The sequence below is a fragment of the Notolepis coatsorum genome (genome assembly GCF_963971535.1).
Source record: "Notolepis coatsorum genome assembly, chromosome: 15".
Classification (NCBI taxonomy): Eukaryota; Metazoa; Chordata; class Actinopteri; order Aulopiformes; family Paralepididae; genus Notolepis; species Notolepis coatsorum.
Genome location: NC_140179.1, coordinates 40223122 through 40241165, shown reverse-complemented (window position 1 = coordinate 40241165; position 18044 = coordinate 40223122). Strand labels below are relative to the sequence as shown.

Here is an 18044-nt window from a genome sequence, read left to right as displayed (position 1 = left end):
TCTGGTGAATCTGTCAGGCTCCAAGAGTATGGACGCTGGAGGCCAGCAGTAGTCATACAACCAGCTGACACTGCGCGGTCATACCACGTTCGCACCCAAGAGGGACGCAAATACCGCCGCAACCGCAGGCACCTGGGGGACACAAAAGAGGAACATTTCCAGGACAGCGACGGTATGCCAAGTCCAGAGAGCGTCGATCAACCGCCGGAGACCAACGACCCTGAACTGTCAGGGGACTCAGAAGCGAACTCAGCTTCATACTACACCAGATCCGGCCGAGCAGTGAAGCCTCGGGACGTCTTAGACCTATGAATGTAAGCGGATTGCTGCCCTATTATAACACCGCTATACCCCATTAAAAAAAAAAAAAAAAAAAGGGGTGGTGAAATGTAACAGAATATTAATGTATACTGAATCTATGACTTACTTACTTGCTTACTTGTCAATATGCTCCCATTTTGTTAGCAAGTTAATTCTACGAATAAGAGCTGCATATGGTAAGAGTGGTGAGACACACGATCATATAAGCTTTGAATACATACCTTATTCACAGCTGAAGTACTCAAATATTCAAGCAGACTTTCCAGAATAAGAGTGCACACAATACGAACTGTAATACCTTTGATACAAGAATCTGTTTTTTTATTTTAACATTAATCTTACCTGTTTACATTGCCTGGTCCTGACACAGTGTAACGCACATGGTTATTGTACAAAGAAATTCTTACAGAGTAGTGACAACTTTTCTTTATTTCAATTTTGTTCATAGCTTATAAAGCTTTCTTTAAAAGAAGGAGGATGTAATATTCATGCCTTGAATATATAATTTTACGACAGGCGCGCCAGGCGCACCTCCCTGTTATGTATACCTGCACAAGGGGTCCTGACAGTCAGTTGGCTGCCACCCGTGGATGGAGTTCCACTCATGCTTACCTTTGCAATAAACCTCTTAATGTAATCTCCTCGTCCTGAATGATTATTCTCTTTAAATCGAATACGACATTGACAACCTAGGATGGCTTAGAGTAGATGACAGAGTACAGCAACTTGCAATGGGCCTGGTCTACAAGATACACTATACGACTAAGGTACCCATGTACATGTCAAAATACTTCCCAAAGGTCAGTGAATACCACGACCACAACACCAGAGGAAGCTCAACAAATCATGTTAAACCCAGATTCGGCTCAAACAAGGGACTAAACACGTTTCGCAATTATGCCACATCAATGTGGAACACCCTATCCAAAGCTGTAAAGGAATGTGAATCCCTATCCACATTCAAAACCACTCTTAAAGATAACCTACGGGAGGCTGCAGTTAGAAACTGGCCGCCGTAAATGTCCAATATGTCCCTATGCCATAAATGTCATGTATGCTGTGTATGTCATAAATGTCAATATGAAATGAAAATGAGGGACCCTGATGTAAACAAGACAAACATATTTCTCTGGTCTGCAAGCCTTAACAATTGTGTGTATTGAGCCGTACTGTACCCATTCTGCAATCTGTTAAATAAAGTTTTCATTCATTCATTCATTCATTCATTCATTCATTCATTCATTCATTCAGCAGTAGTAGTAGTAATACTACTAGTAGTACTGTAGTAGCAGCAGCAGTAAGCAGTAGTAGTAGTCAGGAGGTTATGAGTCACCACACGTCACCAAAATAACCTGACGATGCCCCTAGACTAGAGTACTCTCGAGCCAGAAGGTGGAGCACTTGTCCCCGCGCGTAAAAAAAGAGACGACAGGTGACGTCACAATGATGCCACACCCTCAAACAGACACAGTAGCCAGTATGTCCGCTGGCTGCAGGCTGGGTGCAAGGTGCAACAACACGATACTACTAGACTCTGGATATTTCAAATGACAAAGTAACGTTAAGGACTGAAGTCTCTGAATGGCCTGTTTGTTCCAAACCGTTCCGACGCGTGTTGTTGTTGTTGAGTTATTGGGGCTCCAGAATGGACGAGGTGTTCTTTAAGTCTGTTTTACCTGCTCAGGACTCCTTCTTCGTGGTGGAGGACACTAGTCTGGCTTTGCCACCTGAAGAGAGCATCACATCACCGTCTAAAGGCAACGCAAATGACCGGAGCTTCCGCGTAAAGCAACAAGTTCAACTCACCCTCGCTCGCAGAGGAAAGAGAACTACATCCAATGGTAACAAAATAATAATAATAATACACCTTTATTAGCCTGTATCCCGTCTTGTCTTAGCCCGAAACTGTTGCTTTATCTGTGTATGTATCTACACCTATTCGGATACACTTATCTTATCCAGTTTCTCCATTTTTGAGGAGAAAAAAAAGGCTTGGAATTTTAAGTGGATGCGAACCTTTCCATTATGCTCACAGCTGATAACACCAAAACAAAGGGCTATACATGTCCTACTACCCATAGCTGTGACTACCATGTCCCACCGTGTCTCTGTTTAGTTTGGTAGAGGTCGGCACAGTATAAGCTGTATTTAGATTGAATACGTACTGTTTTGTTAACTTGTATAGGAATGAAGGCTGCTCAGTCCCCAGCTGGTCTGTTCGACAGGGTTTGACTGTTTCATCCACACTGAGGTGACTGACTCAACCGTGAGAAAACTAGTTTCACATTGAGAATTCTCTCACCTCGCCTTTTCCAGCCTGCCTTTCAGAAGGAGGTGTCAATCCTCTATACATTATTAAGAAAGTGTGAGTCGATGTCGATCTAATTTCAGGCCTACTGTGTGCCAAATAGTAACATGCAGTTCAACTAGACTAGTAGCCTATACTCAAACAAATACCTGGCTTAGAATATTGAATAACACGACGGATGTAAGACTTATTGTATTAACTTGATGAGACATAATTATGTTGTTTCATGCATATAATGTTTCATATTGGTCAGGCTTTATTCCGTACCAGTTCGACTGGTTCCTTTGACTTCTCTTGTAACAGTACACTGTCCCCAAATACTAAAGGCATCTCTGAGGGCCTTTGGGTTATGTGTTTAGGACAAAGGCTTGTGTGAGTCGATAGGAAACGTTGTTACTTCCCCTAATCTTGACATACACATTTGACATAACATGAGATTATTTCATTTAAAATGTAGACGTCTTAAATGTGTTGTTCATTCTTAATGTTATTATTATTAATATTATGAGAGAGGGAACGGGAAGGCTGAGAGAGACACACTGACACAGGAGAGAAGGTTGTTTATTGAGACAGTATGAAGGCTGAGAGGGAGACTGAGTAGGAGAGACACAGGAGAGAAGGTTCTTTATTGAGACAGTAGGAAGGCTATGATTCTGCATCAATGCGCACAATTCAATTGATAAGTCCATTTTCTGAGCTTGTTTTATTCCTTCTGTCATTGAGAAGGAAGGAGAGGAGAATAGTTCAGTAGAGAACCACTCCAACATTAACACACAAGAGGAGAGTATACTTCATTAAGTAGAGAACCACTCCAACATTATGACCGAATAGGAGAATACATTAATCCCTCCTGCTCCTACCCAGGCCCATTTCGAAAATCCCTGAACATGAACTTGCATATTTGGTACCATTTTGAAGCTAACAATAGGGCTTTCCAATGATATAAATTATGTGTATGATTATCATACCATCTGTAATATAAACGGACCTAGAATACTGCTATGCCGTCCATGATCTGTAATGTAAACTGACCTATAATACTGCTGATATATCATCTGCAATGTAAACTGACCTATAATGCTGCTTTACCACCTGTAATGTAAACAGACCTATAATACTGCTATACCATCTGCTATAACAAAACAAAACAACTATTTTATTGGCAACGCATCAGTGTATTGGCAGTGTATCGTCATTGTGTCAGTGTATTGGCAGTGTGTCAGCAGTGTTGTCAGTGTATTGTCAGTGTATCATCAGTGTATTGTCAGTGTATCGGCAGTGTGTCAGTGTATTGTCAGTGTATTGTCAGTGTGTCAGCAGTGTATTGTCAGTGTATCGTCAGTGTATTGTCAGTGTATTGTCAGTGTATCATCAGTGTATTGGCCGATGCAGCTCATAGACAATCGGTGGCAAACTACGTTCCAATATACAGTAGTTACATTTTACAGATTAGCTGATTAAATCAACTAATTGACTAAGAATGTCTCTATAGTTGAGGATAACAACCTTACATCTAGGGGTGGGAATCACCAGAGAGACCCTACGATATGATATTATCACAATACTAGAGACACAATATTACAATTTCACGATATTGTGATATATTGCGATTTATTACCATTTTCAACTGCAAATTATGTCCCCAACGGAAGACTTTGTTAACATCTGCAATACAAATATATATATACAGTATGATCTGTTTTATCTAATAAGATAACGTTTTCAGTCTGTTCATCTCATTCCAATCATTTTTATTGCCGTAAAATGGGATTGTAAAAAAACATTTTCCATACCTACTTCAGTCAGTGAGTTCTAATGAGGACAGTCCTTCATCAGTCAGTGAGTTCTAATGAGGACAGTCCTTCATCAGTCAGTGAGTTCTAATGAGGACAGTCCTACTTCAGTCAGTGAGTTCTAATGAGGACAGTCCTACTTCAGTCAGTGAGTTCTAATGAGGACAGTCCTACTTCAGTCAGTCAGTGAGTTCTAATGAGGACAGTCCTACTTACTTCAGTCAGTGAGTTCTAATGAGGACAGTCCTACTTCAGTCAGTGAGTTCTAATGTATTGAAAATTTTTGTTTTGTTTACACTTGTTTACGTATTTTACTTTCTATTTTATACTTATTATAATTATTTTATTTTTAATTATCTATTTCATCTAGCACACTCTCAGGAGCAAAACAGAAAGAAGCATTTCATACAAAAGTATTCTGTATTTCTAATAAAGAAACTTGAACTTGAATGAGGACAGCCCTACATCATCAGTCAGTGAGGTCTAACGATGAAGCCCAGTTTGGTTTTGACACACAGTCTTAGTTCTGAGATCCTGACCTGCCAGCCTTCTGTCTGTTCAACATACAAGTAAAAAAGAAACTGAAAGTGAATAAATGTTAATTTGTAAAAGTAATAACTAAAGTGTACACATATCTTGTTATTTGCTTTAGGGTTGTCTGCTAAATGATAGTAATCATATTATCTAGGAGTGTCCTGAAGGAGTCTCTGAAACATCAAACATGTTGGCAGTGGCACAATAACATTTATTGAAATCGCAAACCTTTTTCCTTTGAAACTGTCTGAGGACAGAGAACCCTTCAGCGGTCCGATAAAGATATGATCTGTCATCTGTATGATTGTAGCACCAACAAAAATTCATCTTACCCTCAGTATAAGTTGGCAGAAAACCAAGGTATTATGCTATGTAGTAGGGGTGGACGGTATGGTCTAAAATTTATATCACGGTATAATTTGAAGCATAGACGGTAACGGTATATATCACGGTATCATCGTTTTTGATAATTTTTTTATTTTATTTTATATAATTTTTTTTTTTTTTATAAAATATATATATTATATAATTAGACTTGTACTTGTATTATCTGCGAGACATCGCCACCACGCAACAAGCTCCACTGTCTGTGTGTACTCTAGTAGCCTCCAGCTACGGCCAGGATTCTCCAGAGCTGCACCTGGACCTATACTCTAGTAGCCTCGAGCAGAGCTACGGCCAGGATTCTCCGGCGCTGCACCTGGACCCTATTGTATTGGTACTATAACGTTAGCTGGCCCTCAGCTCGAATACGCATCGAATCAGTGTTATAAGACATTGATATCAGGAGCTATCTGTAGCTACTGCTAGCCGGATATATAACGTTAATACAACGCCTCAGTGAATTATTTAGTTCAATGGGACATTTCGTTTTGAACGGTGAACTAATTTGCGTTAACGTGAGCTAACGGCTAACGGAGCTATCATACACGTCTACTCTACTAGACTTGATGGAGCGTTTGTTGATGTCAGGAGCTATCGGTAGCTGGCCGACTAGATACCGTTCGGTTAGACAATGCCTCATCATGTATTAAACTAAAAGTGAATAGTTGACTGGGTCATTTTGTAACGGTAGCTAAGCTAACGTTAGCTCAGGGAGACGTCCCGTCCCACTAGACTACTAGTAGACCCGTGTTTACATGAATGAATGAATGAATGAAAACTTTATTTAACAGATTGTAGAATGGGTACAATACAGTACGGCTCAATACATACAATTGTTAAGGGGATGCAGACCTGAGAAAGACGTTTGTCTTGTTTCCATCAGGGTCCCCCATTTTCAATTCATATAGACATATATGACATACATGACATACAGATAGTCAGTACTGCTACATCTATACATTTATGACATACCAGATTTGCAAATACAGTACTGTTTGTGATACAGAAGGAGTCAAGAAAAGGGAGTATATACATTTGACGTAGAAGCTGTACATTGGAGGTTGGGTGGGGGGGGTTGGGTACATTGGGATATTGACAACCATACTGGGTAATTTACATTGGAGGTGGTTGGGGGGGGGGGGGGGGGCGGGGGGCATACTGTATAAACAAGTAACACTGTACATTGAGGGGGGGGGGGAGGAGACACTGTACAAACAAACACAATTGTACATTGAACTATTGACAAAACCATACTAGGTAAATGACTGTACATTGGAGGGGGTTGGAATGATTGGGTTAGGATATTTACAGGGGCCAGTGTTGAATTGCAGTCTCCCGTAGGTGTCCCTTGAGAGAGGTTTTGAAAGTGGGTAGTGATCCACATTCCTTTACAGCTTTGGGTAGGGCGTTCCACATTGATGTGGCATAATTGCGAAACGTGTTTAGTCCCTTATTTGAGCCGAATCTGGGTTTGACATGATTTGTGGAGCTCCCTCTGGTGTTGTGATCGTGGTATTCACTGACCTTTGGGAAGTATTTTGACATGTACATGGGTACCTTGGTCGTGTAGTGTATCTTGTAGACCAGGCCCATTGCAAGTTGTTGTACTCTGTCGTCTACTCTAAGCCATCCTAGGTTGTCGAAGTGGGCAGGGGTGAGGTGGGTTCTAGGAGTAAGGTCAAGCAGTAGTCTGACCAGTTTGTTTTGAGATGTTTGTAATTTTGTTTTTAGCGCCTTTGAGGTGCTTTGGTACCATGAGGTGCAAGCATAGTCGTAGTACCCCTGAATGAGTGCTCCTGCCAGAGTCTTCAGGGTGTTCTTGTTTACCAGAGAGGAGATCCGGTACAAGAATCGAGTTCGTTGGTTGACTTTTTTTATTACATTGGATGCCATTTTGTCACAGGAGAGATTAGCCTCTAGGATGGACCCCAGGTAGGTAATTTCATCTTTCCTTGTGACAATATTGTCACCCACTGTAACTGAGAAGCCGTCGGTCTTGCTGAGTTTGTTATTTGAACCGAAGAGACATGCGTGCGGGAGGGGCTGGCACGCCCACTGCGCGAAGCCTCCTAAATAACTTTTTCTAGTTCGCACATATCTATTATCTATGACTAATTCTATCTATTTTTAGGGGCAAATGCGAGTGAAATAGTCGCGCTGTGGTTACATGACGTCATTGCTATTTTAGAGCTGCACTACCGGTTATACGGTATAGTCAAAATCCATACCGTAGAGCAAATTCATACCGTTTATACCGTATACCGTTTATACCGTCCACCCCTACTATGTAGACTTGGTCCTCAAAATGAATGGAAGTGAATTAGGAGTCCAACACCTGGGAGGATTGGCAGTGTAACAGCAGTGTGTCATCAGTGTATTGGAAGTGTAACAGCAGTGTGTCATCAGTGTATTGGAAGTGTAACAGCAGTGTGTCATCAGTGTATTGGAAGTGTAACAGCAGTGTGTCATCAGTGTATTGGAAGTGTAACAGCAGTGTGTCATCAGTGTTTGGAAGTGTAACAGCAGTGTGTCATCAGTGTATTAGAAGTGTAACAGCAGTGTATCATCAGTGTATTAGAAGTGTAACAGCAGTGTGTCATCAGTGTTAAGGCCTCTGCATGCTACAGAAACTTCAGAGCAACTGCAACACAACATCGGCGCGATTTCAGCGCGGTTGTTTTAGAGGGTCTTGTAGACTGTGTTGCTTGGACATTGCGTACATGTCCCTCAAATCTAACCTAAACAACCGTTGCGTTGATATTGCGTAGCAGTGATTGGTTGGTTAGCGAATGGGGGCGGGGCTGTCATAGAATAATATTAGTCCCGCAGAGAATATCGTCCTCCATTGTTGTTTCCAGCGTTGACGCTAAATAATTAGCATCACATAGCTCACCTTTTTCTGAAAACCCAAGCACATAATTGTTCCATAGCATACGCCTTCAGTTGATCATGACAAATCCTCTCTTACCTTGACGTTTAAAAAGCCTCCATAATTTAGTAAATAAAGCTGTAGCCAGCCAGCTAGCATTGGGTCTATTCAAAATGCTATCCACATTAGCTACATAGCTAACCAAGTAAATACAATGGTATCCGTCCTGAGGTAACGTTAAATACAACGTTTGCTAGTCGAAATGACTGGACACACACAGGGACAAGTTAAACATCAATCAATTAATTTATTCCAATAGGTAGTTTGAGCTGCATGTGAGCCGAGGTCCTCTCCATTGGAAACTAATAATGTTACGGTAACGTTAGCTCGAAAAGCACAGAAAGTTAAGCTGCTAGCAACAGACACTATAACACTTCCGGTCGGGGGTTTTCAAAATAAAAGAGCGACGTCTAAAATCACCGGAAATACGTTCATTTTGTACATTATCTAACGTTAACACGAACCTAAACTAACTTTAGTTAAACTAACTTTGCGCGTCGATGTTGCAGAAGCATAAAGGCAGAGTGTCTAAAACACCGTTGCTTTGTCGATGTTGTGTTGCAGTTGCTTTGAAGTTTCTGTAACATGCAGAGGCCTTTAGGCTTGGGCGGTATGACTTTTTTCATACCGTTACACCTTGATTACCTAATACCCCGGTATACGGTATATGACAGTATGACTTTCATTATCATCAGCGGGGGGGGGGGGGGGGGGGGGGCAACTAGGGATGGGTACCGAATTCGGTACTTTTGAGGCACCGAACCGAAACACGTCGGTACTACCGAGTATCGAATCAAGTGAGAAACCGGAAAAAATATATATATATTTTTTTTATTATTTTTTATTTTACTTTATTTATTTATTTTTTTACTTTTTTATTTTCATGTCAACGTTCACACGCACAATATATGCTTACCTAGGATTTGACTTGATTCAACAACAAAGCAGTCGGAGCAATGACAAGCCGAAAACAGTCGAAATTGTAGTTATTTGAAGTTTGGATTTTTTTTTACGACTGAGGTAGGTAAATAAAATTTCTTGAGACTAAAGTACCGAAAGAAGGTACCGTTGGGTACCGGTATCGATTCACAGGTACCGGTACCGGTATCGGTTCAAATGTGAAAGGTACCCATCCCTAGTGGCAACCCGTGTTACCAAGTAAACAAATCACGGAGATGGCCAGTTCGCCCGCAGCATCTAGTGCTAACGTTAAGCTCTCAGAATGGTAGCAGTCCTCCTGCAGCATCTACTGTAGTGCTAACGTTAAGCCCTCAGAATGGTAGCAGTTAGCCCGCAGCATCTAGTGCTAACGTTAAGCTATCAGAATGGTAGCAGTTAGCCCGCAGCATCTAGTGCTAACGTTAAGCTCTCAGAATGGTAGCAGTTCGCCCGCAGCATCTAGTGCTAACGTTACGCTCTCAGAATGGTAGCAGTTAGCCCGCAGCATCTAGTGCTAACGTTAAGCTCTCAGAATGGTAGCAGTTAGCCCGCAGCATCTAGTGCTAACGTTAAGCTCTCAGAATGGTAGCAGTTAGCCCGCAGCATCCTACACACAACAACAACACACACTATCGTCACAACGCTTTACGGTATTTTCACAGCACTGTCGCAACATTACCGTAAAGCGTGAACACCGTTGTGATCATACACAACACTCAGGGGGCGAAACTAAAGCCCGCCACCCGCCATTGGCGCTCAGTTTTTACGTTTGGCGCCTCCCACTGAGAGGTCAGCCCGCCGTGTGGCGGGCAATCAGGGAACAAACTTAACTTTTTGACTTACCAGCCATTTGGCTGCAGGGCTGTACACTGCGATGATATCGTTGCGAATTGCCCCTTTAATTGGCCGTTGCGATTGGTAAATATTATCTGGGGGCGGGCTTGCGAGTAGTGCTTTCAAGCCTTGGATTCGCATTTCACTCCTAAATTATCCAAGGCGTGTGATGACGCGATGACGTCACTCACGCGAGCTGAGCAGTGAGCACTCAGCAGGTATGATCAGCGGGAACAATCGACTGAGCACTCACTCTGATAGACTGGCTGACTTAGCTATGAAGAAAAGTAAAGTTAGTATTGCTTCATATTTTCGACGCGTTGTTCGACCTCCTATAGTGAGCCGAACTGAACTGAACTCAGACACACGGAGAGAGCTGCGGCGTCTGCTCCTCCTCCAGCCCTCTCGCACCCGTGGCTGTTGTAAACACAGCTTGCGTTAGCTTACTGTTCAAAACGAAACGTCCCATTAAACTAAATAGTTCAGATAGCTCCGTCCTGATATCAATGTCTTATAACACTGAGTCGATGCGTATTCGAGCTGAGGGCACGCTGAATATAGTCAAAAGGGACCAGCTGCAGCGCCGGAGAATCCTGGCCGTAGCTGGAGGCTACAGTATAGGGCCCAGCTGCAGCTCCGGAGAATCCTGGCCGTAGCTGGAGGCTACTCGGTACACACAGACAGTGGAGCTGGTTGCATATAGCGAGCATTTAGACTTGTTGCGTGGTGGCGATGTCTCGCAGATAATACAACTACAAGTATGATTATATAATATATATATTTTATTAAAAAGAAATATTATATAAAATAAATTTCTTTTTTTTTTAAATAAAAAACAATCGATATAAATAATGGTAAAATTGTTATTTAAAAATGTGCCCCTAAAAAAATATTTTTTGCCCCTAAATTTCTCATTTAGGGGCAAGTGTGCCCCTAGTGAAAAAGCTTAGCGTACAGCCCTGGGCTGGTAGATTTTTAAAAGTACCAGCCGGGCAGATTTTTTACTAGCCAAAAATTATAAATAGCTTTTTAGTATATCGCCATGTGTTATTATTACATATAATACTCTCATATGCTATTTTCAATTAATATCATAAACAACATAAGGAATATTAGCATAATTTTGAGTGGACTGAAGTAGGGCTGACCTTCGAATTATTTTTTGGCAATCGAAGCTTCGGGGCCGAGCTTCGATTTTAATTCGAAGCTTCGAGATTTTTTTTTTTTTTTTTTTTATTATGTTGTGGGACTTGTACAGCACTTTGGTAAACTTTGTTGTTTTTAAATGTGCTCTATAAATAAAGTGGATTGGATTAATGAATTAAGTAGCCCCTTTCGTGACTGTGACGCAGCCAACACAGTGTGATTTAATTCAAGGTGGATCGCTGTTGTCGTTTGAACAACTTCAGATTTCATGGGAACTACCAATCCCCCAAATCAAGAATGTTTAAGATGAATGAAGTAAGATTTTGATTATTTGAAATATGGCCTGTGTAGACTAAACTATGCACAGAATTATGTCAGTCTACAAGGTCCGGATTCTACATGGTCCGGCAATGTAGACCTTGTAGACTCCACTACAGACCAATTATCAGTGAATGTTCATGCATTTTTAAGAAGGGCTATAAGAAGGGCTACTTCCACAAAAAAACAAAGAACTCACCAAAACATCTCAGTAGCACCTTATCTAAATGTTCTATTTCATATATGGAGATTCATATTTATTTATGTATTGCATGCATTTCTACATTTTATTTCCTATTTTGCTTATTCATCCCAGTATCTTTCTTTCTTATGTGTGGAATTCTACAAGGCATTTACATTCACATTTACATTTAGTCATTTAGCTGACGCTTTTATCCAACGCGACTTACAAGTTCTGTACGACAGGTCATCAGGAAGGATACAACTCTATCAGCTGAGTAACAATATTCATCAAAGTGTTGCGTGTTACAGTGTAGGTTAGTTTATTAGGACAAGTGCATGACAGTAAGGTTAGTTAGGGTTAGATTTTTTTATTTAATTTTTTTAATTTTATTTCAGATAATGGTTGAAGAAGTGCGTCTTTAGTCGACGGCAAAAGATTGGATGGGATTCGGCTGTCCTAACTGGGGTGGGTAGTTCATTCCACCATTGTGGGTCAAGGACTGAGAATAGGCGTCTAGGTGGTGTATATGTGTTTGAGGATGATATCCTTCAAACAGGCAATAGTGATGATATAATTTGGGCAGTGCTGAGCTGGGTTACTTTCCTCCAGTGTATTTGTCCCCCGGCCCCACCCAATGGCCCCATGCACACACACACACACACACACACACACACACACACACACACACACACACACACACACACACACACACACACACACACACACACACACACACACACACACACACACACACACCAGCGTTTCCGTTAGCCGGTAATTACCGGTATTTGACCGGCAAAATCTGTTGAAGTCCGACATATTTAATCTCTCCGGTCATAATGTCCGGTGAAAATAATTCCCTCTAAACACAATTAGATTATTTGAATTGTATTAAAATAGGCTAAAATTAAATAGCCTATGCGATTAACGAAACAATCATTACATTTGTCGTTGCTTCACCAAGCAGCCGGTCTAATAATGACATCCTTTTGTCAGCGCGAGCTGGCTGCTGATATATTTGCGAGAAGCATGGCTTGGCAGGGTGCAGTACTCCAATTCAGCCATTGGCAATTCAGCTGTTGGGTGGGGGCGCTGCTGACACCGCTGCTCTGCTCTGCCTGCTCCATGCTTCACGTAAATATATCAGCAGCCAGCTCGCGCTGACAACATGATGTCATTATTAGACCGGCTGCTTGGTGAAGCAACGACAAATGTAATGATTGTTTCGTTCATCGCATAGGCTATTTAATTTTAGCCTATTTTAATACAATTCAAATAATCAAATTGTGCTTAGAGGGAATTATTTTCACCGGACATTATGAGCAGCACCAAGTCGTTGGGAGGTGGAGATATACATCACGGCGCAAACCCACGATAATGTTGCCGTCTCTCTCTGCCAAATTTCTCAGTTCTTCCGCTTGATATAATTAATACAAATGTCCAATATAACGGAATTCGTTAGCTCATAAAAATGTGATTATAACAGACTGCTGTTTATTAAGGTCGGGCAGACTGCCCACCGACACCTCAAGTCGGCAGCAGCACGAAGTCTCGAGGGACTTATTTTATTTGGAATATATTAATGACTGTATATACGCAAAAGTAGCCTAGTTTTAAGTTAAAATATTTTAAATGCCTTGATGATGTCATTCTTTATATAGGCCTATCAATTGTTTTTAAGCTCAATAAACTCTGACCGGAATTTATCCCATTTGTCCGGTGGATTGAAATCTACCGGACACTCAGACCTGCAAAAAAAAATTCTAACGGAAACCCTGACACACACCGAAGTAAAAATAAAAATAAAATAAAAATTTTGAAAAAAAAACGTGATTTTTATTTATATTATTATTATAATTTTTTTTTTTTAAACTTCGATTTATTTTTTAATGTTTGAAGCTTGTGCCATCGAACGAAGCTTCGAAGTATTTAAGACAGCCCTAGACTGAAGGAATGAGTCGGCGTTAATAGTTTAAATGCAAATAATTTATTGAAACATAGAAGTGGGGTCGGGACACACACACACACACTGTTTCAACTCACCACCCCCGCATCATATTGTAGTCTGTCTTCAAACTTCCACTCTCAACATTTTTTATATTTGAATATCAACATTATCTGTCCATCCTCAGTAATCCTCAGTTTACTATAATATACTCCTGTCCTGAGTCCTGACTAGTGACTCCGTCGTCTCTCCAAACGCACGCACACACACACACACAGGGAAGGGGAGAGTGCCCCCCCCCCCCCATTTCCCTTTCCTCAGTGCTGTTCACTGTGGCTCTGCCTCATCTGATCATCAGGATTAGCTTGTTAGCTGACGTTAACGTTGTAGTGATTGGTACATAAACGTTAATTTCGGGCGATGTGGGCATAAAGGAATGGCGACGGTGCAAAGCATGTAGCTGCATTGGACTCGTTGTGAGAAGAAAAAAAACATCACAGACTTATTTCGCGTCTGTAGGCGCACTGCTGTGTTAACGCTGCTCTGTTTACAACGCTGCTCTGTTTTCAAGAAACAACACTGAGTGGGCGGATATCATATGACTCGCGGAGTTGCTAAGGGTTTTTCAAAATAAGAGTATCCAGGGCTGTACACTGCGACGATCTCGTCGCAAATTGCCCCTTAATTTGGCCGTTGCGATTGAAATATTATATCTGGTAGCAACGTTGCGAGTAGAGATTTCAACCCTTCATTCGCATTTCACTCCTAAATTAATCCATACAAATTGGATAATTTTTTTTAAACATTAGCCTACAACCAAGGCTGTACAGTGCGACACAATGTCGTGGTGCTATGAAAGAATCTGTCGGCAATAGGCCTGCCGCGATAAGCAATAAATCGATTAATTGCCGCGATAATTAAAATGAATGCAATGATTTTGACGGGCGCGATTAATTGCTACTGTATTTGCGCGTTTGTTTGAGGCGGAACCAGTGCCCCTTCTCAGTCACTGTCCGTGTTGGGAGGCGGGCCGCTGGCTTTACTACAGAGCACAGCACAGTTGCTCCGTGGGGCTAACGTTACCCCTCATTGTGTCTATTCTACTAGCATTAACGTTACTCATACAAACAATCAATAGCGAGTTATATTGATCACGCTATGTACGATAGCCATGCTAAAACGCTAGCACAACATTAGCACCTAACCTAACAACAAGCCTTAACAAGTCAGCGATCTTTTTGCGAGACTAAACTCTCCGCTCGGTGGCAAATTGTGTTGATGTCGGTTTTGTTTAATCAATAAATGAGGCAGAATACACAGTGACTGTATCCTTTGTTTATTGCACTTGTGCCTGCTGCAAACATAATGATTATGAAATCCTATGCGGCGTTCTGTTTTGGTTCAGACTCCCTCAGACTATCCAACGAGCGACGCGTCTCTATTCTGACCAATCAGTGGTCTGCAGTGTTTCACGTGACTTTTCTGGTACCACTTCTACCAATAAGATGCATGCATCTCACTCGCTTGGAACCACGACAGAGCAGGGACTAAAAAAGTACCTGATAATTACAACAATACTTCCGGTCCGGTCGGTGGGCTTCAAAATAAAAGTCTAAAACACCGGAAAAGACGGAGCGGTGGGCTTCAAAATAAAAGTTTTGGGAAATAAATTTCTCAAAAAAAAAATTCTCTAACCGGTCGCAATAATATCGCTTATCGCGATATTTTCGGTGGCAATTAATCGCCCAGCAAAATGTGTTATCGTGGCAGGCCTAGTCGGCAATGAATGAACTTACTGCGGTAGCCTGAGTGAAAAAAAGATTTTTGTGGAGTGAATCTGGGTCACGCTATATGTACTTGTAGTCTATCGTGCGATTAAAGACCATGTCCCTGTCTGCGTAGTCTATACATCCAACACCAAATCCCATAATTCCTAGCGAAACGAAACTGAATGTGGCCGCTTCCTTGGCTTTAAATAATAATATGGCTCTTGCTCCGCAAGAACAACGGAGTGGATAATGGATATCAGTCCATTTTATGACAACCACGTCCGATGTGGAGAGATGATAAGATGATGATGATTGACGTGATGATGTGATGTAGGGCTGTCTTAAATGCTTCGAAGCTTCGAACGTTCGATTCGATGGCACAAGCTTCGAACATTAAAAAAAAATCGAAGTTTAAAAAAAATAAAAATATTTTTTTTCAAAAAAAATTTTTCAATATTTTTTTTTTTTTACTTCGATTTGTGTGTGTGTGTGTGTGTGTGTGTGTGTGTGTGTGTGTGTGTGTGTGTGTGTGTGTGTGTGTGTGTGTGTGTGTGTGTGTGTGTGTGTGTGTGTGTGTGTGTGTGTGTGTGTGTGTGTGTGTGTGTGTGTGTGTGTGTGTTAGGGGTGGGAATCACCAGTTTCATCATGATACGATATGATATCGATTCTTTGGACAACGATACGATATTTGCCGATATCACAAAGTCTCTCACGATACAATACGATACGATTAGATTCAGGTGCCTGCGATCGATATGAGATGATATCATATGCCCATTTAACACAATCGGTAACATTTAGATCAACAAAAAAAAGGTAATGAAAATATCATTTGACATTTGTATTTTTGAGCTCTTCCAGACATTTAAAGGAAAATCAATCTATTGTTTTTAATACAAATAGACCTCCTGTTCACTGTAAAGTGCCACGTTTTTATATATTGAGCTTTAAACTTTAAGCTACATTTTTTGGAACTCAAAACTCACAACCTCCCTCTCCCAAACCGTTCCTACAACAATTTGTTGATGTTGCATGATCATGTATAGGCCTACATTTATTATGTATTATATTGTTTATGTTTAAATAACATTTAAACATCAAACTCCTCTGACCTCATCTTGTCTTTCCAAAGACGCGCGCACACACACACGCACACAGAAAGGGAGAATGCTATGCTGTAACATCTACACACACGGAGCTACTGCTGTTGTTCTTGGGCAGATATGAGACTCGCCACAGGATTTTCAAAATAAGAGTATCGATATGAATCGATCTTATTACATCGCATCGATCCGATTCGATTGTTGATAATTACATCGATGTATCGATCTGGATCGATGTATCGTCCCACCCCTAGTGTGTGTGTGTGTGTGTGTGTGTGTGTGTGTGTGTGTGTGTGTGTGTGTGTGTGTGTGTGTGTGTGTGTGTGTGTGTGTGTGTGTGTGTGTGTGTGTGTGTGTGTGTGTGTGTGTGTGTGTGTGTGTGTGTGTGTGTGTGTGTGTGTGTGTGTGTGTGTGTGTGTGTGTGTGTGTGTGTGTGTGTGTGTGTGTGTGTGTGTGTGTGTGTGTGTGTGTGTGTGTGTGTGTGTGTGTGTGTGTGTGTGTGTGTGTGTGTGTGTGTGTGTGTGTGTGTGTGTGTGTGTGTGTGTGTGTGTGTGTGTGTGTGTGTGTGTGTGTGTGTGTGTGTGTGTGTGTGTGTGTGTGTGTGTGTGTGTGTGTGTGTGTGTGTGTGTGTGTGTGTGTGTGTGTGTGTGTGTGTGTGTGTGTGTGTGTGTGTGTGTGTGTGTGTGTGTGTGTGTGTGTGTGTGTGTGTGTGTGTGTGTGTGTGTGTGTGTGTGTGTGTGTGTGTGTGTGTGTGTGTGTGTGTGTGTGTGTGTGTGTGTGTGTGTGTGTGTGTGTGTGTGTGTGTGTGTGTGTGTGTGTGTGTGTGTGTGTGTGTGTGTGTGTGTGTGTGTGTGTGTGTGTGTGTGTGTGTGTGTGTGTGTGTGTGTGTGTGTGTGTGTGTGTGTGTGTGTGTGTGTGTGTGTGTGTGTGTGTGTGTGTGTGTGTGTGTGTGTGTGTGTGTGTGTGTGTGTGTGTGTGTGTGTGTGTGTGTGAACTACCCATCCCAGTTAGGACAGCCGAATCCCGTCCAATCTTTCGCCGTCGACTAAAGACTCACTTCTTCAACCATTATCTGAAATGATATAAAAAAAAAAAATCTAACCGTGACTAACCTTACTGTCATGCACTTGTCCTAATAAACTAACCTACACTGTAACACGCAACACTTTGATGAACATTGTTACTCAGCTGATAGAGTTGTACCATTCTAGCTGTCTTGTCGTACAGAACTTGTAAGTCGCTTTGGATAAAAGCGTCAGCTAAATGACTAAATGTAAGTGTGTGTGTGTGTGTGTGTGTAGGTGTGTGTGTAGGTGTGTGTGTGTGTGCGCGCACCTTGTAGAATTCCACACATAAGAAAGAAAGATACTGGGATGAATAAACAAAATAGGAAATAAAATGTAGAAATGCATGCAATACATAAATAAATATGAATCTCCATATATGAAATATAACATTTAGATAAGGTGCTACTGAGATGTTTTGGTGAGTTCTTTGTTTTTTTGTGGAAGTTGCCCTTCTTAAAAATGCATGAACA

General features: G+C 41.4%; 1 protein-coding gene across 4 annotated transcripts in view; it reads left to right on the top strand.

Annotated features, from left to right (window-relative positions):
• Positions 1-1804: 1804 nt before the first annotated feature.
• Positions 1805-18044, top strand: part of pkp2 (plakophilin 2) — a 78007-nt gene continuing 61767 nt past the window's right edge. For 3 of the 4 annotated variants that reach the window (XM_084330901.1, XM_084330902.1, XM_084330900.1), the window contains exon 1: positions 1805-2162. In XM_084330901.1, the coding sequence (XP_084187027.1) occupies positions 1967-2162 (196 nt within the window). In that variant the 5' untranslated portion in view covers positions 1805-1966. The remainder of the gene's footprint in view (positions 2163-18044) is intronic. The other variant, XM_084330903.1, reaches the window with a different exon arrangement.